The 22,768-nt window shown below is 43.0% G+C and overlaps 1 protein-coding gene across 5 annotated transcripts in view; it reads right to left on the reverse strand.

Moving 5' to 3' along the window:
- col14a1b (collagen, type XIV, alpha 1b) overlaps positions 1 to 22,768 on the reverse strand; it is a 193,205-nt gene that overhangs the window by 96,592 nt on the left and 73,845 nt on the right. For all 5 annotated transcript variants that reach the window (XM_080442843.1, XM_080442846.1, XM_080442844.1 and 2 more), the window contains 2 exons: positions 22,610 to 22,755; positions 4,084 to 4,213 (listed from right to left, as the gene is read on the reverse strand). In XM_080442843.1, coding sequence (XP_080298969.1) covers positions 4,084 to 4,213; positions 22,610 to 22,755 — 276 coding nt within the window. The remainder of the gene's footprint in view (positions 1 to 4,083; positions 4,214 to 22,609; positions 22,756 to 22,768) is intronic.

Here is a 22,768-nt window from a genome sequence, read left to right on the forward strand (position 1 = left end):
GGTATCTGATATCTTTTTTTAAAAGCTTTAAGGAACTTTTTTGCTTAGAATTACAGATCTGTTTTCTCTTCTTTTTTTCTTCCTCCACCATGACTGTGTGCCCACACTGCATTCACCTCAATTATAAGTGGGGTCAGGGAGACAGACTGCAGACTCAGAGAGAGCAGGATGCGTGCGTCTAGGATTGCGTCGGGGTCAGGACAGGAGAGAGAATGGGGAAATGGAAAAGTTTAGAGATAGCAGAGAGGGGTGCTTTTTGCTGATTTTTTTATTTCTATAAGTTTGCCTGGGTTCATTCCAAGTGTATTTTAGAAGCCCCGGGACTGGAACAGAACTGGCTCAGATAAGAGTAAAGGTGTGAAAGTGAATCAGCGTATTTGGGTAGTCGACTTCCATCGTGAGATATGCATCTGATGCAGACTTTTATGGGAATTATTGGAAAGCACAGAAGGAGGCCAATTTCCAGAACCTTTCCCCGCTTGACAAAATGATTACTTTTACTTCAGAACTTCATATATTCTTTCCTTTCGCCTACAGTAACGAGAAATGAGCTCTTTATGTTACCGAGATGAGACTGGAGATAGACAAGTCCATTGCCTTTCGTGACTTCCACCTGAGGGAAGATGGACGTAATTTCATAGTAATATATCGACAGTGTGAATAAATTGGACACATGCTCCATTAATTTAAACCAATTACTGCCACTTGTTTAATCTCCAGCCTGACAAAATAACAGTTTACCTAATTGTTTCCAGACTGTGTTTGCTACAGTAGGTCTACAGATGTCAGATGGTGCAGTATTATCAGTAAGCCTCAGCTGCATCCTGATGTACTGCTTGGCAACTGAGACTCCCATAATTCCAGAATAGCTTACATTTCGAGGGCTTGGAGCGCAAAGGGCGTAAGTGAAATTTCCAGGAGAGCTTTTCATTTATTGTAATTATTAAAAACAACATAAAAAATAAATATAAAAAATATAGATTGCTTGTTAGATTGTTGCTTGATAGATATGTTGTTTTTAATTAAATAATAATCAATGAAAAGCTCTCCTGTAAAATTCAGAACATTTTACTTACGCCCTTTGCGCTGCAAGCCCTCGATTTATAGAGAGGTGTGTGTGTGTGTTTGTGTGTGTGTGTGTGTGTGTGTGTGTGTGTGTGTGGGGGTGTGTGTGTGTGTGTGTGGGGGGATGGATGGATGGATGGATGGATGAATGGCTGTTGCCATGCCCTGCTTGGCTGAACAAATGTATTGATTAATACAGACCTCTCAGGCATGCTGTCCCTCCCCTTGCCAGCGCACACTGCCAACCAAAACACGCTCTCTCCCTCTGTGCCCTATCTGACCTGGATTCCTAGGGCTCTACCCTAGATGTTCCATGAACACATAAACATGCCTGGACTTACGCCTGTACCAACCTCAGCTCTTAGAAGTATCCTGCACAGATGGATGAATACAGGAATGAATGAACGAGTGAAGCATAGATAAGTATAGACGCTCCGGCTCAAAGCGCCTATGTCATACCAAGTTACAAAACAAGTCTAAACTTACAGATTCAACCCCCTCTAGCTCTTCAAAAGAGGTCTCATAAAACCTTAATTAGCGAGCTAGGTGGGGGCTGCCCAGCCAGGGCATCAAAAAAGAGAGAGAGAGAGAATAAAAAAAACATCCTCAGTGAAACATAATTAGAAATGTTGAACCGCGCGAGTTGGCAGCCGGCGCCGTGCAATGTGCTTGGTGAAAGGCGCGTGCCAGGTCGCTTTTATTGGGGCTCAAAAGAACAGCGTGCCATGGCTTGAGAAAACACAACCTCATGCAGTTAACAAGCACCGTCAATGCAAGTTTGGTTAAAAGTTTCATCTCCTTTTTTCCCCAGATTTTTTTTGGGGACAATGTGCATGTGCATGCATTTTCATGAACGTTGGCAATATGTGGGACGGACAGATGGACAGATAGACAGACCGTAGACGGAGCCAGAAACAGAATCAAAAGCGTACATTGTTAGATATAGGCGATGATTGCTATTGGGCTTTTATCTCCATAATTCAACTTTTCATGTTTCTAGCTATTTGCTATACCTGGACACATGCTTTTTACACTAATTTGGAAAGATTTTTCTGCAGGTTCCATAAATATTCAACCAATGAAAAGTATTAACAAGAGCGTGTGACTAAATAATAACTACAGTGCATCCATTGGAAAACAAGTATTTTTTTTTCATTTTGTGACCTATTTCGACATACAAGGTTTCCACACGACAGCATCAATATGGTAATTGTTTCATGACTTGAATTGAGAACGATTTAACCGGAAACATTTTTTAAATTATTTTGCAAATAGCCGATCTACAAGCTCACAATGCTTCGCCCCGCGACACGCTCTGAGGGTGTAGATCTGCTATTTTTAGAAAAATGCAGTGTATCAGCGCTGTCCCGTCATTCCAGACGTGTCAGCCCAGCGCTGATACATACCGACAGCACGGGGAGCGCCAGTCAGCCGCAGAGTATATCGTCTCTGTCGGGTGGAAACCTCATTATGCCCAAAACTGTTACTTTTCAGGATTCAAATTCAAAAATGGGAAAAGCAGCAGATCTACAAGTTGAAAACGTGTCGCTTCGTGCCGCGTTTCGAGCTTGCAGATCTGCTTTTGATGCTTTCGCGTGACACTGTAGTATAATCAAGTAGGGCGCTAATTTACGAAAAAAACACAAAATGTTAGAATATGGAGATAAGAGGTTTCCACCAGTCAGCCGCAGAGTATATGGAAACATGCCTGGCGGCTGGAGCGTTATCTTCAGAGAGCTCAACCCAACAGCCATGCTGGGTTTCCTGGAGCGCTGGCTCCAGTTCAGAGGGTCATAAAACCTCTGTGGCGAATTTGATGGAATTGAATTTTTATGAATGTTGTGGGGAATATATTTAAGTTTATACAACGCCACATTAGAGCTCACGCCGGAGGTGGGACTCTCGGGTGTGTGTGTGTGTGTGTGTGTGTGTGTGTGTGTGTGTGTGTGTGTGTGTGTGTGTGTGTGTGTGTGTGTGTGTGTGTGTGTGTGTGTGTGTGTGTGTGTGTGTGTGTGTGTGTGTGTGTGTGTGTGTGTGTGTGTGTACTAATTGTGTGTACTAATTGTGTGTACTAATTGTGAGGACCAAATGTCCCCACAAGTATGGTAGAATTTAAGAAATAGACACTGGCACTCATTTATCAATCGAGTGTACAAACCAGCTTAAATTCCAGCCCAGGAATTAGCTTACGCCCACGTGAGATTTATCAAGCAATTTGGTCTGTCCTTTGATAAATCTGACGGCTGAAAACGACCGTCATTCAAATAACACGCCCTTAAATATTCTCGAAATGCCCCGATTTCACACACATGCACCTACTTGCAAGCATTTTGGCACACTGTGGAAACGGCAGTCTTTCATGTATTCCACGATGGTACAATCTTTGTCAAGTAGGCTAGCAGCCTACATCAATGACACCAATCACATTGTCATGAATGGAATACGTTTGTATATTAATTTAACCCATTACTGACGTGCGCAGTGCGCGTTCGAGTTACACTAAAATAGAGCAATCATGTATTCCCCGTGATTCACGGGCTGCCGTGCCGCCACGGCTACAGTATTTTCAGCAATTGTTAATGCTGTCCTAAAATGTTGATGTCCTCACAAGTATAGTAATACACACATGTGTGTGTGTGTGTGTGTGTGTGTGTGTGTGTGTGTGTGTGTGTGTGTGTGTGTGTGTGTGTGTGTGTGTGTGTGTGTGTGTGTGTGCAGGCACGCATGCAGCAGTTGTTCTCAAAGTGGGTGTCCAGGGACCCCCCAGAGGTCCAGGGGGTCCCCAGCAAAAGTAGTTAATGTAGCATCACAATCATTTTAACCACTTTATCTATTTATATGTGGCATCTGCTTTTTTTTAGGGGGAAAAAATATATATTGAAAATGTTTGGAAGCTTTTGAATAATTTAGTTTTTTTAAAACACAAATCTTCTCTTCTGGGTGTCCCTGGCACAAAACATTTTCAGAAGGGGGGGGGGGGGGTTCAGGTACATATACATTTGGGGGTCCTTGACTTACAGGTAGTCTCCTGACTGGTCATGGGGTCGCTGGCCTCCTCTCCGTACATGGCGTAGACGGTCACTGTGTACTCCGTGTCTGGAGTCAAGCCCTCCAGCTCCACCTCGTTCACTGTGTCTGCAACCTTCACCTGCACACACATTAACACACACACATGCACTTAAAGTATCTGTAAGTGTACACTATCTATGTATCTATTTTACAGTGTCTACGTATCTATGCATGTATGTACAGTATGTATGTAGGTATCTATCTATTGTAGAGGGGCGAGGGACATGGGGCATGGTGATAATAACTACATTCCATCTCATTGGCTCCAATCACTGCCACTAACCACTATACTGTAGGCAGCCAAGAGGCTTCACACACCTGGACCCAGTCTCGAATCAAGGCTCAAGGCAGCAGAGTGTCTGTAGACTGCAGGCAGGGTCAGTGTGAAGAGAGACCCGAATTCGTCAGAGAAGGAGCACGCTATAGACTGTGAAAGTTTAGTTTGGTTTCCCAGAGAGGGACAGAGACTTTTAGTTGTTTTTTTCTGACATGTACTTTTGGTTAAATAAATGCCCTGGCCACTTGCCAGTGGGGACTGCAGCAACCTGTGTTTGTGTCTCTCACTCCACCTACAGTACAAGCTCTCTCATATAGCCCTAGCCCGTTACACCATGTATCCATGTATCTATACAGCTATCTATGTAACTATCTACATTATGTATCATCAGAGTAATCAGATACTGTACTGTAGCTATCTGATTGTGTCTAACCACATACAAAACAAGTGTAAACATAGCGGAGGTACAATAATAGATGTATCCAAATGAATTAATAACAAGTGACTGACTTTAATCCAAAGTTTAGAAAGGGTCTATTATCAACAACAGTATCTATGCACATCATATACTGTATATTGGTATACGTATATATGTATATACTGTATGTATCTATCTATCTATCCAAGTCTAGTCAGGCAGTGAAGACTGCTAGTAATGATGTGGATTCACCCTGAGAAATATAGACAGGCTGATTATTTATGAGTAATATTGCTATAAAATTTTCAGTGATGAATTGTTGTTCCATATTTCAGCCAGCAGGGATGTCGGCTTCATCAGAGTGATGAAGTGCTTTTTGATGCAGTGCAAAAATAATAAATATGTTGATCAAAGCCCTGTGTTGCTGTGCCGAGCACACGCACACGCACACACACACACGCGCACACACACATGCACACACACACACACACACACACACACGTTAATCAAACTTAGAATGTTGACTCTCTGGGGTAAAATTTGCCTTTGAATCCCAAGGTTCTGCGTTTGATCCTGGGTAACTGATACTGGCCGCTTGGCGGTAGGTTTCGCGCTCCACCTCAACAATCCATCTCCCAGGGATTTACGACCTGCTTACTTACACAAAATGTATACTCTCGATGGTCCATTTTTACACTACTATTAAGACTCTATATTTATATATAGGGAGTATCTTTTATATACTTTGTTGTCTGATGAATAGCAAAAACACATTGTGAGCTTATACTAATAGATTGCCTATTTTAGCTATTTCTGAAAATGTATTAATTTATTATTGTATTTTTTTTTTGTGCCTAGAATGACATGGCCAAAATAGGGACGCCAGGGTGAAAGTGGTTAACACGAGTCCTCTACCTCACCTACCAATTGTATGTTAGTTCTCTTGTTTGCGTCTATTTTTGTTACACTGTCACCGACTCTGTGACATTTCGTTAAGGTTGACTTGACTCGACTCGTCCCTGGCAGGCTCCCCCATGGCCCCTGTGGCGGCGAGGCATGACAGCGAGCTAGCGAGGTTCTGCCGACTGAGAGTGAGTTGTTGACTGTGGAGTCGCTGCCTCGCAGCCAGTTTTATCCTCGGAAGCTGGAACGCCGCCACCTTAATTCCGAGTGGAACTGGAACGCTTCCAAGCACACTCTGGGTTCCTTTCCAAACAGTTTCTTTTCCTGCTGCTCCTGTGCCTCGGTGGGAGTGACAGCCCGGGTAATAATGAGGCGTAATGCGATGGGGGACGCGGGAGTTTGGCTGTGCCATCCTGCGCCCGCTCTTCCTCGGCCTCGTCTTCCCCCCCACTCTCACTGATTTTCAGTGTTTATCAGTCAGGGAAACGGTCCACGGTGGCTCGCGTTTTGGATTTTGATGGACAGCTGACTGCTGGAGGCCGTCGTTTTTTTTCTCCTACTTTCATCTGATCTCAGCGTGACACTACAATCGTCTCCCTCCCTCACTCACTTAGTCCTCCTCCTCTCTTGCAGTGGTAGAAGAAATATTTTTTACTTTACCACAATATGGAAATACTCCTGTATTCAAAATTTTACTAAGCACAAAACCGACACTCTCGGTTTTGTTCTCTCGCTCTCTCTCTGCTCCATCAGTCTCATCGTCTGTTTTTTATGCTTCTCACTCTCCTTCCGTCCCTCCCTCTCTATTTACACGCTCGCACACATGTGTACGTGCGGAGGATTACAGAGTTTATTTCTCTTCATCGCCCGTTCCTTCCTTATCTATCTTCCTCTCCTCCTCCTCTCATATTCCTCTCTCACGCTGAGTTCAGAGGACAGTGAGCCGCTGAGTGTATAATGGACTAAGTACTGAATACATCACCACCATCTCTCCCTCTCACTTTCTCAACCCCCCTGAACAAACACCTCTGCATCCTTTCACCTTCCCCTTCACTCTCATCTTCTCACCTTCTGCTAATAATGGTAATGAAATGTACTTTAAGTAGTGGAAAAAGTACTCAAATTCTTTACTTAAGTAAAAGTATCAATACTGCAATATAGAAATACTCTGTTACAATTAAAAGTCCAGAATTCTAAATATACTTGAGTAAAAGTACAAAAGTATTGGCATCAAAATGTACTTAAAGTACCAAAAGTAAAAGTACTAAAACGTTTGAAAATAGCTGATCTACAAGCTCACAACGCGTCGCGATGCGACGCGTTGTGAGCTTGTAGATCGGCTATTTTCAAATAGCCTATGTATGAAATAGGGCTAAAGTAGCCTGGTAAACCCTCCCTCCGGAAATCTCATTTCTATTTGATTCCTGGAGTGAGTCTGGCCTGTTCCGCCTTTCTGCAATATTGGCTGTGTATGCCAAACGGCCAAGCCTATCAGCGTCGTCGCTCATTGTTCTGTGATTGACAGCTTACGTTGGCCAATCAGGTGGCGAGTTCGAGTGAGCCCAAAACACGAACGGCAGCCATCTTTTTCTTGTGCGGCCAATTCTCCGCTATTTTTTTACTTCAAAAAGCTCTCTAACTTCTATTTTGAGGCACGGAATTTACTTATAAGATATCGTTTGGATAGAATTTAGTTGTTTAACTTCATATATGTGGTCAATTAATCATGACAAAGCCTATTTAAAAATAAAAATTTAGAGAACCGGTAGGGGCGGGCAGTGACACCATTGTATCCGAAAAAGGCAACCCATTTTGGGTATGGCTGTCTCAAAAGTCTCGTTGCGTCACATTAAGACTGGTGAACTGCTGATTGGCTGAAGGGGAAAAATTATCATTGGCTGAAGGGGTTGTCAGTCAACGGTATTACTCCCGCCCAACTCCAGCACAGCCAATATTGCAGAAAGGCGGATCAGGCCAGACTCACTCCTGAAATCAAATGGAAATGAGATTTCCGGAGGGAGGGTTTACCAGGCTAGGGCTAAAGTGGTTAATGGATGTTTCATAATATCATAATTTATATCTGAAAAGTAACTAGTAACGTAGTTTTCAAATAATTGTAGTGGAGTAAAAGTACAATATTTTCCTCTGAGATGTAGTGGAGTAGAAGTAAAAGTATTGGAAATTGGAAATACTCAAGTAAAGTACAAATACCTCAAAATTGTACTTAACACCTTTACCGCCGGGCCCGTAGTTCTACGGGCCGTTAAATCCAACGGTTAAGCGCCGAGCCCGTAGTCCTACGGGCTGCGGTCTTTTCGCGCATGCGCGGTCCGGGTGCACTTTCGGAATTTTTTTGATCCACTTCCGTTTCCGGTTTGATGACAGGAAATAGAATTATTTGGGATCCGGTTTCGACGATCACGTCCGCTCCCATTCTACAGACGAAACTGAAACTCAATTCTCTTCCTGTAGTTTTTTCTCCTCGCATTTCACTGTTTAACGTAATCCGCTCTAACTCAAACATGGATGCCCCGTTTGACACGCGATCTTCACTGGGAGATACAGGGAGATCTCGCGGATGTAAACAGACCGTTCACGGCTCAATCTTAAGGATTTTAACAAGATCTATGGCGACATGAAAAAAACAAAAAAACAACAAAATGTCATGAACTGGCTCACATCATGACAAAAAGGGAGACGACACACAGGATTAAACTTAACGTTCTTTTATTTATAGCTAAAAAAGGTGCATAAAGTATGAGATGTGAATAATCAGTGATATCAGTAGTGTAAAAGGTGTATGGATGTATGAGCATGTATGAGCATGTATTGTATGTGCGGATGCAAAAGCAACTGAAACCAAACCAAACAAATCCAAGCACTGCTGCCTGTGTGGAAGAGAGAGAGAGAATGATCTCAGCCAGCCTGCTTTTATACCCAAGGGAATGATTGGGACCAGGTGTGTCTCATTCCCAGGACACACCCCAGCAGGCTGGCCCTCTCCTCCTACACAGGGATAGAGAATAGGGCTGTAGTCGAGACCACCTAAAGCGAGTCCAAGTCAGTACCAAGTCCGAGGGGGGGCGAGTCCGAGTCAAGACCGAGTCCGGGAGGCCAGGGAGGGGGTCGAGTCCGAGTCAAGACCGAGACCGACGGGGGGCGAGACCAAGTCAAGACCGAGACCGACGGGGGGCGAGACCGAGTCAAGACCGAGACCAGATTTTTTTTTTTTTTTTTTTTTTTTTTATAGGTACAGAAAACAATCTTGATCTGAAACACTGCAATTATATGTTTCTGACTTTGGAAAAGCTCAAAATTAGGTATGCCTGGCCTACTACAATGAGCTCTATTCAATAAGTATGCATAATGTGTGAAAATGTGTATTGTCACTATGTGTAAATAAATGTACATGGCACTTTTATGTAAAAATATTACAAAATGTTTGATTCATTCAAATATTTATTTGAAATAACAAGTAAGTAACATAGCCAGAACACAATGCTTTTTGCTAAACACAACTGTGCTGTACAAGCTCATTTTAACCACAAAAAAGAAACAAAAACAAATCACCTTTAACCCGTTAAAACCGGGAAAGCATCTGTGTCATTTTAGATTGTTGCTATACAGTATATAGCACCTTAAGTTTTTCAGAAAATTCTTAGGATTTAGAACATTGGTTTAGAACAGTGGTTCTCAAAAATAGCAGATCAAATACAAGCTTGTACATCTTCTATTTGAAAAATCTTGAAAGTGTTCTTCAACAAAAATATTTCTTCTGGGGGTCCCTGGCACAAAACATTTTCAGATGAGGGGGGTCCGCAGCCAAATATCATTTTGGGGGTCCTTGACTCCTTGGCACAAAAAAGTTTGATAACTACTGATTTTGGAAGGCATTTGTAGGGCCTCAGGTCTTAAACGGTTAACACGACTGCCTGACTGGAATGTGTAGCCATAAAATTAAATCAAAGTGTGGTTGCATTTCAAAAACACAAGAGAATGCAGCATGGTGTGACCTAAACTAGCACGATGGGGTCTCATAATAAGTCCTCCTGCACTAAAAATCCTCTCCACCGGTGCTGAGGAGGCAGGGACTGACAGAACCTTCATCGCTAAAATGCCAAGTTGTGGGAATCTGTCTTGGTTTTCAACCCAGAAGACAAGTGCATCAGCATCATTGTTCTCAATTGCATCAAAGTACTTGGTGACTTGTGATGCAATACTTGCATCCTGGGTTGTTGAGCTACGTTTCTTGTGCGCTTTGTAGCGGGACAGGAGACGAGGACATTTCGCTGCTGGTGGTGAGTCACCGTCCACTTCCTCAGCAGTATAATAATAAAGTAATTAAGTACATTTACTCAAGTACTGTACAACTTAAGTACAATGTTGAGGTATTTTTTTTTACTACTGGATTATTTCCAATTTTCAATACTTTTACTTCTACTCATATCAGAGGCAAATATTGTACTTTTACTCGACTACAATTATTTGAAAACGTAGTTTGCAGCAGATATAAATTATTACATAATAAAAATATATTAACCACTTTAGCCATATTTTATACCATAGAGTAGACTATTTGAAAATAGCAGATCTACAAGCTCACAATTGTGAGCTTGTAGATCGGCTATTTTCAAATATTTTAGTACTTTCACTTTTGGTACTTTAAGTATATTTTGAAGCCAATACTTTTACTCAAGTAACAGTTTGAACACAGCTCAATTACTTTTACAGAGTATTTGCCTCATGCATACAGGTTGATGCTTTTATATTCATGGTGAAAATGTTTCTGGATGTAGGCCTACTTATTGTTTTGTTTTATTGTATGAAATAAATAATAGGATTGATAGAATTATAGAAATAGAATTGATCTTAATATGAAAAGCAGAAAGAGGTCAGTCTCCCTGTGCGCAATTACGCACAATGTGGTACAACTTACAAGAGAATAGATAATTTAAGTGATTTGTACATTACATGTAGGTATATCTCCAGACAAGCCGACGACAGCATCGGTCAGGATCTAATGTTAATTAATGTTTTTAGTTTTGCTGCTTGGACTGATATATTTACTGCAGTGAGTGACACAGTATAATGTGCGCAAGGAAACCTTACTGAAAGCAGTCTCTATTCATCTTTAGATGATTAGAGACTGATGATTAAAACAACCACAGGCTACACAGTGAACACACAATAAATAAATAAACACCTGTTCGTGGATATAATTTTAAAAGAATATAAACTAGAGGGACAGGACTGCTGGTGTTCTGCTGCTGCTGCGCTGTCAACTGCTGCAAGATGATGTGCTCCAAGAAAGCTGTCCATAAGCGCCAGACAGCTCTCTTATAATGTTAATGTGAATGGGCTCCTCATAATATGGGTATAATAAAATTATTTCATTGCATTGTAGTGACTTGGTCTTGGACTCGAGTGGACTCGGTGGGGGTAGAGTCCCGAGTCCCTTAGTCCGAGTCCGAGTCAAGACCGAGTCAAATTATGGGCGAGACCGAGTCAAGACCGAGTCAAACTATGGGTGAGACCGAGACAAGACCGAGTAAATCAAAAAGCGGTCTCGAGACCGGTCTCGAGACCGAGACCGGTCTCGAGTACTACAGCCCTAATAGAGAATACCATTAGAATCACAGCCACCACTACACACATATTAGGATGGGTCATCACACCCCCCCCCATAAGACAGGAGACCAACCAGGTACTCCGTAACATTTAATTCAACTTTACAGTTCTCCTCAATCATACTAATACCTGACCCATCCATCCAACCACCCACTCACCCCCTCAGTCACCTGTAGAAACAGTATTAAGAGTGATAAGTGACAGTGTAATTAGATGGATACTGGCACAAAAATATAGGTTAACTGTATTTGGCAGTTTTACATTTTCAACAGCACAGCCTTATCTGACCAAATAACTTTACCTTGACTTCAGAATATCAGTAAAAGGTACCACAACAGCACAACCTACTTGGTCTACGGCAATCTTCCATGCGTGGTAAAGGGAACGACTCAGGTTTTGTAACACTGTTGACTTTTAAGTCTGTGTAAGGTCGAAAAGTGGGCTTTTTAACCAAAAGACACACAGAGTCCCAACTGCAATTTGAAGGTTCTGCCAAATTGGTATCTAGCATGTACCTAACCTCCTTATCCAGTTGAGCTCGTGTTTCATCTCCAATATCAATATCGTGCTCTATCAGATGTGTCTGTGATGGTGTGTTTGAAAATAGCAAAGGACAGCTATTAACCATAGAAACCAACTCCTTCCTTTTTGTCTCCTCCAAATTTCCAAGTACTTTGGGTAAAGCTTTTAGTGCCTCAGAGCTGTTTACCCGTACTTGTAACACATTCTCATCTGCCGGCCAATCTCCCCCTCCATTAACCTCCCCCGCCGAAGAACCGCCCACCGTGCCTGTGCACAATGAAGGCTCAACGTAAGGGACGTCACCGGAGCTTTGGGACGCCGACACACGAGAACCGTATGGTTTCACCAGATTCACATGACACAGCCTAGACTTTCCTTTAGGCCACACTTTATCCCCTGCCAAATCATTACCAAGGATTATGTCAACCCCTTCTACTGGTAACTCAGGACGCACTCCTACCACCACCTCCCCACTAACCAACCCACAGACTATGGTCATTCTATGGAGGGGTACGGGAATGATCTGCATACCCATACCTCGCATTAAAATGCAATCGCCCGTCTCTGAAACTGAGGACAATGGAATTACACCCTGACGGATAAACGTATGTAATGCACCTGTATCTCTCAAGATGTTAACTCTAACTGCCTTTTTACCAGGCAGTGCTACATAACCCTCTGAAAGAAATGCTGAATACTCAGCCTTAGAGTCACACCCAGTGGGACACCTGATGTCCGAAACACCTTCTGTTTTAACAATTAGCTGCGGTGAGGGAATTTGTGCAGCCAAAGCGGCCGGTTTGATTGGTGCCCCACTTAACATCTTCTCTCTAGCTTTGAGAGCAAAACACTCCTTTTTCCAATGCCCACTTTGATGGCAAAAATGACAATTAGGGTCATCCTGTTTCCCTGAACTATGTTCAACTTTGGAAAAACTTGAATCCCCCTGCCCCCCAAACCGTTTTTCCGTACGCACTGGACCACCGGTCTGATGCGTGTAATCACCACCAACTACCTTTTTGTGTGTTAAACAGTATTCATCCGCCAAGATGGCTGCTTCTTGGGGTGTTTTAACTTTTCTCTCAGTTATATAGGTAGCGATATTAGCGGGTACACAGTTTTTTAATTGTTCCAGCGTTAGCAAATCACAAAGCTCTTTGAAACTTTTAACCTCTGACGCTACACACCATCGGTTAAACTGGACCAACATCTCTCTCACAAATTCCACATACGTTTGATCTTCATTTCTCCTCCAATTCCTAAAACGTTGTCGATAAGCTTCTGGTACCAATTCAAATGCCCGCAACACTGTACTTTTAACCACTTCATATTTTTGACTGTCTGTTACTGTTAAAGAAGCATAGGCCTCCTGGGCCTTACCTGTGAGAACACATTGGAGTAGTAGAGTGCGCTCACTATCAGACCAGCCCCTGGCGTCTGCCACACGCTCAAACAGGGAAAAGAACAAATCCGGATCACTCTCTGCAAACTTGGGAAGTAATTTCAAGTTAGACCCAACATTAAATTGCTTCGTTTCATGAACACTCAATTTGAATTTCTCCTGCTCCAATTCCAACTTTAGCAATTCAGTCTTTTGTTTCATCCTTTCAATTTCTTTCTCGTGTTCAAGTTTAATTTCAAGCAATTCCTTTTGCTGTTCAAAGCTTAACTGCATAGAAGAAAATGAAAACGTTTTACCAACTTCTACCTCATCGTCCGATAGGACCTCCTCCTCTGGTAACACGGCCTGTGACACCAAGCTGTCCATCAGAAATATCTTGACCCTATACTTTAACCGCTTGTCACGGATCTCAATTTTGTAGTGTTCTGCTATTTTTAACAGTTGCTCTTTTGTGCATTTATCCAGTACATCCACAGAGGGAGCCTGAATAAACTCCTCGACCAAACTCATTTTGTCCTTAAAAAAAAACTAAACATGCAAAGGTTTCAACCAAAAAGTGGAAAAATACCCCGGAGCCCAACTCCCCTATCTAACCTGCCTACCACAAACTGACTCACTCGCTCAACCCTAGTCTTCAGTGGCCCTCCCGAGTCCCCCATTCCGACAAGGCATCTCAGTGGTACCACCCCATCCCATCTTTTGTGGAACACAGTCTAAACCTTAAAAAAAAAACAGTGATTCCCATATGGAGAACCACTGTTGAAATCTACCGGGAGTTGGAACCCCAAAGACTAAACCACTCACAAAATCCAAAAACATGCACGTAAAAAAAAAAAAAGTGTTCCTACTGCTCTCTCCCCCCCAACCAAAATACAAAACCTATGTGTCTCTCCCAAAACAATGTTCAAACTAAGAACAAAAGCGAACAAGCAAAGCCTAAGTTTACCAAATGAATTGTGTGATATCAAACATAAGTTGTATATTATCACTAATTTAGGCTAAAAAGTGACGAGCCCCCATCTTGTCATGAACTGGCTCACATCATGACAAAAAGGGAGACGACACACAGGATTAAACTTAACGTTCTTTTATTTATAGCTAAAAAAGGTGCATAAAGTATGAGATGTGAATAATCAGTGATATCAGTAGTGTAAAAGGTGTATGGATGTATGAGCATGTATGAGCATGTATTGTATGTGCGGATGCAAAAGCAACTGAAACCAAACCAAACAAATCCAAGCACTGCTGCCTGTGTGGAAGAGAGAGAGAGAATGATCTCAGCCAGCCTGCTTTTATACCCAAGGGAATGATTGGGACCAGGTGTGTCTCATTCCCAGGACACACCCCAGCAGGCTGGCCCTCTCCTCCTACACAGGGATAGAGAATACCATTAGAATCACAGCCACCACTACACACATATTAGGATGGGTCATCACAAAAAACACCTTGGCACTGGTGAGTACATTATGAGATTAACCTCTGGCGGTGGATGTGTTAAGTACAGTACTTGAGTGTGGAAGCCAAACCACAGAGATAACAGTTCATTTTGATATTTCATAATTCATGTGCATTGAGTAAAAATGGTAAAACCTAAATACTTGAAGAAGATACATAATTGCTAAATTCATATGTTTAATTCATGGTATATGTATGTACAAGTATTGACTTAAGAGGACTTTTGCTTTAAGAGAACTTCAGAGAGTACCTTTGTTAATTAAGGCCTGTGATAATTAAGGTTGAGTAAGGACAGGTGTGTATTGTGTCACTGTGACATTTTGATGATTAGACTCAGCTGCTGTCTTCAGTGGGACTGAGAGTCAATCAGTGCTAGTCAGAGTCAGACAGTTTGGAGTTTGGAAGCATACAGTTTTCTTACCGTCTTCATCTCACACAATTGTAACCTGTGGAATATTATTTTTTGTCTTTTGAGAAGTAAAACTTCAAGTACATTTTTACAACTGTCTGGAGTGAATTATTTTAAGACAATCTTTTGGGAAATACAATAAGTGAGCAAACGAGTAAGCCACATGCTTCCAGTGGACAATTTAAACCTCTACATTTAGTAAGAAAACTTGCTTGACAGTGGATAAGAAGCCCTTGAAGAGGTTTTTGGAACAAAAAGGAGCTTTTATTCGACAACTCATGTAAGTGACCTAACAACTTTCTCAAGAAGTCAACTAAAGAAGACAATTGCTGTTAATTGTTTGTGAACAGTTGAAACACAGCTAAGATGTGGAGTTGGATAATTTGCAAGTGAATTACAGTCTTGTCTGTGGTGCTTTGTGACTGTTGGTTAACAAGTGGAAAAGACTAAGACTGTCTGAATATTGGAACAACTAACAGTTGAAGCAAATAATCATGGAGGAGAGTGTAACAGAAAAGCGAGTGGTTAAGCCAACACTCAAAGCAATGGAAGATAATGTGACAAAACAAATGGCCTCAAGAAGAGCTAAATTGTGTCATCTTACAGGGAAAAAGAACGAAATTCAAGCATTAATGGATGATGATTCAAATGTGAAAACTGTAAGTGAAATATTGCTGTGTACATATAGACAGCTGTTATGGCAATTCAGTGAACTGAATGACTTTGTCAAAGAAGCATTTTGCCAAGTGGGACGTGACGATGAGATGAGCAAAGACCAAAAGGATTGGTTTGCTCCAAAAGCTACTTGTTACACAGACTTTGTACAAACTGTCGAGCAGTGGGTACATGTTGCCAATCTACGCCAGGAGGAGGCTAGTAAGGCTAACGATGCTGTCCGCCCTGAAGACAGTGTGTCAGTCACATCCAAGAAGTCCAGTAAATCTAAGTGTACCTCATTTAGTTCTGCTTCATCATCTTCAACTATACGTGCACGGTTGGAAATGGAAAAAGCTGGACTGGTAGCAAAAGCAGCTACTTTGAAGCACAAACAGGCTCTAGAGGAGCAGGAATTGAAGCTCAAGGAGCAGGAAAGGAAGCTCAAAGCAGAAAGAGAGGAATTAGAGCTACAAACCGGGCTTGCTGTTGCTAACGCACAATTGGATGTTTTGCTAAAATATGAAAGCTCAGTGGTGTCAAGCAAAACCAAACGCAACAGGTTGAATGTGCCAACGTCTACTCCAGTGAAATCCAATGGCAACCACACTGATGGTGGTGTAGCCAGTGGCGGGAGTCAGCACAGCACTAGTGGAAGAGATGCAGGTAACAATGTGGCACAGGTTCCTGTCATTTCAATTAATGATTCTGTGACAACAGATACTCTGGTTACTGTCATGCAAAGACAAAATGACATTACCGAATGCCTAATGAAACAGCAAAAACATTCAACACTGCCACCACAGACCATTCCTATCTTTAAGGGAGACCCAATGGAGTATCATTCTTTCATGAAAGCGTTTGAACATGGTGTAGAGACCAAGACTGAAAACAGCAAAGATCGGCTCTATTTTATGGAGCAACACACAAGTGGAAAGCCTAGAGATTTAGTCCACAGCTGTTTTCACATGGACCCAGATGAGGGTTACCAGGAAGCCAAGAGACTTCTGAAAGAGCGCTTTGGTGACAAATACAAAATCTCAGTGGCATATATTGATAAGGCATTGTCTTGGCCTAGCATTAAAGCAGAGGACACCAATGCACTTGAATCATTTGCTATCTTCTTAACAAGTTGCGGTAATGCAATGGCAGATCTGGATTATTTGGACGAAATGGAAAGTGCTGCCAGCATGCGCACGATCATCACAAAACTGCCATACAGGTTGAGAGAGAGATTCAGAAGTGTTGCTTTGGACATTCAGAAAAAGCAAGATCGCAGGACAAGATTCAAAGATATTGTGGCGTTCATCAACAGGCAGGCTGAACTTGCTTCGCACCCTGTGTTTGGTGAACTGAAGGATAAACCCCAAGGGCAGCTGCCAGACAAAAAGGCAGAAAAGCCAAGTGGCAAGAAAAGTTTCACTACTACAGCTACAGAAGTAAACACACAGAAAAGTGTTGCTGTTGGTACAAGTGAGAAGAAGAAACCACAAGGTAAAGCGGACAAAGCATTCAGCAAACCTTGTATCTTTTGTCAAGGAGACCATACAATGGAACAGTGCAAGAAACTGCAGAAACTGCTGCATAAAGAAAAACTGGAGTTCCTGAAAAGCAAAGGACTTTGCTTCAGTTGTCTCCTATTTGGACACATGAGTAAGGCTTGTGGAGAAAAGTTGAGCTGTCAGATTTGTTCAGCAACACACCCTTCACTCCTACACATAAAGCAGAAAATTAAAGACCCTCCAAAGGAGGAGGCTCCGTCGGAGGCTCCAACGGAGAAGCAATCTGTTATCAGCGGATTTGTAGGCATGGAGGACACATGCTCCCAAACTGGGGCCGGGTGCACTGATAGTATTCTCGCTATTGTTCCTGTGCAAGTAAAAGCGAAGAAAGGCAACAAAGTGCTGACTTGCTATGCATTCCTGGATCCCGGGAGCAATGCTTCCTTCTGCACTAACAAGCTCATGAATGACCTCAATCTGCAAGGAAGAAAGGTGAACATCCTTCTCACCACTATGGGAGAACAAAAGACAATCTCCTGCAATGCTGTAACGGATCTGGAAGTGAGTAATCTAGATGGAGATGACTACATGGAGCTCACTGAAGTGTTTACACAACACGCTATCCCTGTGGGTAAGGAGAATATCCCAACCCAGGAAGAAGTGGATAAATGGCCTCATCTACGTGATGTGCAAATCCCATCAATTGAGGCAGACATAGGTCTATTGATTGGGACGGATGTTGCAAAGGCTTTGGAACCAGAGGAGGTAATCCGCAGTGTTAAGGATGGACCTTATGCAGTACGCACAGCTTTGGGATGGACCATAAATGGACCACTGCGCGAGAACACCCGAAGTCGGACAAAGACTGGATATCCACAGATCCTGACCAATCGGATCTCTGTCGCTAGACTGGAAGAATTGTGGACTCAACAATTTAAGTATGATTTTCCTGAGACTGCTCAAGGAGAGCAGCTGGAAATGTCTAAGGAAGATAAGTTGTTTATGGACAGAGTCTCTCAATCAACAAAACTTGAGAATGGCCACTATTCTATTGGCTTACCATTGAAGAATACTGCCGTTAAAATGCCCAACAACAGAGCATTAGCAGAACAGCGTGTGCTTAACATAAAGAAGAAGCTTATGAGGGATCAGTCATTCCAAGAAGACTATGTCAGATTCATGGCAGATATGATCAACAAGGGCTACGCTGTGAAAGTCCCAGATGAAGAGTCAAGCCGCTGTGATGGAAAGGTGTGGTTTATCCCACATCATGGCGTATATCACCCCAAAAAACACAAAATACGGGTGGTATTCGACTGTGGTGCTTCGTACCAGGGAACCACGCTTAACGAAGAACTGCTGCAAGGGCCAGACTTGACAAGCAGTCTGATCGGGGTCCTAACAAGGTTCCGCCAAGAACAGGTGGCTATCATGGCTGATGTGGAAGCTATGTTCCACCAGGTTAAAGTCCCACCAGAAGATGCTGACCTTCTTAGGTTCTTGTGGTGGCCAGAAGGTGACGTCTCACAGGCGCTGCAGGAGTACAGGATGGAGGTACACTTGTTTGGTGCCACTTCCTCACCAAGCTGTGCTAACTATGCCTTGAGAAAATGTGCTGTAGACAACAGACACCTTTTTGATGCAGCTGTGGTGGATACAGTCTTGCATAATTTTTACGTTGATGACTGTCTAAGATCAGTCACCTCTGAACAAGACGCAGTCAAGTTATATCATGACCTGAAGGCCACTTGTCAGAAAGGAGGCTTCAGGCTGACAAAGTGGATGAGTAACAACGTGGGAGTGTTAGCAAACATTCCACAAGAGGATCGAGCAAAAGAAGTCAAAGACCTCGACCTTGACCAGGATTCGCTTCCTGTTGAGAGAGTTCTAGGGGTACAATGGTGTATCCAGTCAGATCAGTTCAAGTTCCGAGTGAACATACAACAGAAGCCCCTCACGAGGAGAGGAATCTTGTCAATGATGAGTTCTGTATATGACCCACTAGGGATGTTGTCACCAATCATACTGCCTGCCAGATGCATTCTGCAAGAATTGTGTAGACTGAGAACCAGCTGGGATGACGCGGTGCCAGAACATCTTGCACAACAATGGTGCACGTGGGTGGAAGAGCTTCAGCAACTCAGCGACTTTGGAGTGGATCGATGCTTCAAGCCACCAGAGTATGGAGAAGTAGTGAAGGCTCAGCTGCATCATTTTTGCGATGCGAGCGAAACAGGCTATGGTACCGTCACATACTTAGTCCAACAGAACAAGAGAAATCAAATACATTGCGCATTCGTCTTGGGGAAGGCGAGGGTTACCCCACTCAAGCCTACAACTATCCCAAGGTTGGAGCTGACAGCAGCAACGCTGGCTGTTAAAGTGGATCTCATGCTGAAGAAGGAGCTGCAGCTCTCGCTGTCAGATTCTATGTTTTGGACAGACAGCACTGCTGTGCTTAAGTACATAGCCAATGAGAATACCAGATTCAAGACATTCGTGGCAAACAGGGTTGCCACAATCCTGCAAGCATCAAAAGTGCAGCAATGGAACTACATAAACACTCAACTGAATCCTGCTGATTATGCTTCTAGGGGTCAAAAGGTGAGCACCTTCATGCAGAACAAAGTCTGGATTGCAGGGCCTGATTTTCTCAGTAAACCAGGAGAAGAATGGCCAGAGAAATGTGATCATCTGGAGTGCCTTACAGCAGCTGATCCTGAGGTGAAGAAAAGTGTTTTGGTAAATGCTGTTACAGCGGAAGAAAGCACTGATGTGATGCAACAGTTGATTGGATACTTCTCTTCATGGACACGTCTAAAAAAGGCAGTGGCATGGCTCAGCCGAGTCAGAAGTACCCTGAGAATCCTGTCACAGAAGAGAAAGGAATTGGATGGAATACACCAAGATCAACAATCAGTGAACAAGGAAATGTTGAGCTACAAAAAGAGCCTCAAACCGACCTACCTTACTGTGGATGAAATGCGACAAGCTGAACTGATCATCATCAGTCACTGTCAGCAGAAGAAGTTTCAGGAGGAAATAACTGCTCTTCAGCGGCATGAGCTCATCAAAAGAAGTAGTCAGATCTTTAGACTAAATCCTATTCTACAAGATGGCATCCTTCGTGTAGGAGGGAGACTTAGTCGAGCAGCAATGCCTGCTGAAGCCAAGCACCCAGCAATCCTGCCTAAAGACCATCGTGTGGCTGTTCTGATTCTTCGAGATGTTCATGAGCGGCTGGGACACAGTGGGCGTAATCACATCTTGTCTCATTTACGCCAAAGATACTGGATTCCCAGCGCCTACTCATTGATCAGGAAAATACTGTCTCAATGTACAACCTGTCGTAGACAACATGGTGCATTGGGCACACAGATGATGGCAGATCTGCCAAAAAACAGAGTCATGCCAGACGACCCACCCTTTACCAGAACTGGAGTGGATCTGTTTGGGCCTTTTGATGTTAAACGCGGAAGATCATCTGTTAAAAGGTATGGTGTTATCTTTACCTGCCTTGCCTGTCGTGCAGTCCATATAGAGATGGCTACATCACTGGAAACAGATTCATTTATCAATGCTCTCCGTCGATTTATCGCAAGAAGAGGTCAGGTGAAGGAGATGCGATCCGACAATGGTACCAACCTGGTTGGAGCTGATCGTGAGCTCAGAAAAGCTATGCAGGAGTGGAATACTGCACAAATAGAGAACAGCATGCTCCAACATGACATCAAATGGATGTTCAATCCACCAACAGGGTCCCACCATGGTGGAGTGTGGGAGAGGATCATCCGCTCCATCAGGAAAATCATGAATGTTACTCTGAGGGAACAAAGCCTAGCTGATGAGGAAAGCCTACAAACATTCTTCTGTGAATGTGAAGCCATTCTGAACAGTAGGCCCATTACTACACCTTCAAATGACATGAATGATCTGGAAGCTCTCACCCCGCAGCACTTGCTGTTGCTGAAGAACAATCCCTCATTGCCCCCAGGATTATTCCAAAGAGATGACCTGTATGCTCGTAAGCGATGGAGGCAAGTGCAGTACATGAGTGATCTTTTTTGGAAACGCTGGACCAAGGAGTACTTGCCTGAACTCCAGAAACGTCAGAAGTGGTTCAATCCTTCACGTAATTTTGTCCCAGGGGACATAGTCCTGATTGCAGACGACTCAGCCCCTAGGGGTTCATGGCTAATGGGAAGGATTGTCAAGACAGTAGAAGATGAGAATGGACTGGTCCGAAAGGTTCGGGTCAAGACGAAGACTAGTGAACTTGAGAGGCCTATAACTAAAGTCTGCCTACTTCAAGAAGCTGTGTGAAGCCCCCACACACACGCACAGACACACACAAGAAGCTGTGTGAAGCCCCCCCCCCCCCCCACTACCACCACCACCCCCCCCCCACTCTCTTTCTCTATCTCTCTTTACCTACCCATGGAAGAAGAAGATGATCGGCTGAATTCTCTATTTTTTTTGATAAGTTGTAATTGTTTCCATACTAGAAAGCAATTAGGGCCGGGTATGTGGAAGCCAAACCACAGAGATAACAGTTCATTTTGATATTTCATAATTCATGTGCATTGAGTAAAAATGGTAAAACCTAAATACTTGAAGAAGATACATAATTGCTAAATTCATATGTTTAATTCATGGTATATGTATGTACAAGTATTGACTTAAGAGGACTTTTGCTTTAAGAGAACTTCAGAGAGTACCTTTGTTAATTAAGGCCTGTGATAATTAAGGTTGAGTAAGGACAGGTGTGTATTGTGTCACTGTGACATTTTGATGATTAGACTCAGCTGCTGTCTTCAGTGGGACTGAGAGTCAATCAGTGCTAGTCAGAGTCAGACAGTTTGGAGTTTGGAAGCATACAGTTTTCTTACCGTCTTCATCTCACACAATTGTAACCTGTGGAATATTATTTTTTGTCTTTTGAGAAGTAAAACTTCAAGTACATTTTTACAACTGTCTGGAGTGAATTATTTTAAGACAATCTTTTGGAAATACAATAAGTGAGCAAACGAGTAAGCCACATGCTTCCAGTGGACAATTTAAACCTCTACATTGAGTAAATGTACTTAGTTATTTTCCACCACTGTGTACTTATAAAGCGCTTATCGAAACAGGGCTACTACAAAGCACTATCAAGCAAGATAAAAAATACAGCCATAAGAAAAAACAACAACAACAACATACTGTAAGTAAGAAATCTAAGAATAAAACCAACAGTGAGCATAGCACAGGCGATCGTAGAGCCACACCCCTCCTCCTCCCTCCCTCCCTCCCTCCCTCCTCTCACCTCCTTCTCGTCGGCGGGGTCTCCCTCAGTGAGCGGGGCGTAGAGGATCATGTACCCAGAAGCCCCGGCGGCTGCCTTCCAGCGCACCCGCATGGTGCTGTGGGTGATGTCAAACAGCTGCAGGTCATTCACCATGGGAAGGGCCACTGGAAACACACA

Source organism: Gymnoscopelus braueri (genome assembly GCF_963280865.1).
Source record: "Gymnoscopelus braueri genome assembly, chromosome: 11".
NCBI lineage: Eukaryota > Metazoa > Chordata > Actinopteri > Myctophiformes > Myctophidae > Gymnoscopelus > Gymnoscopelus braueri.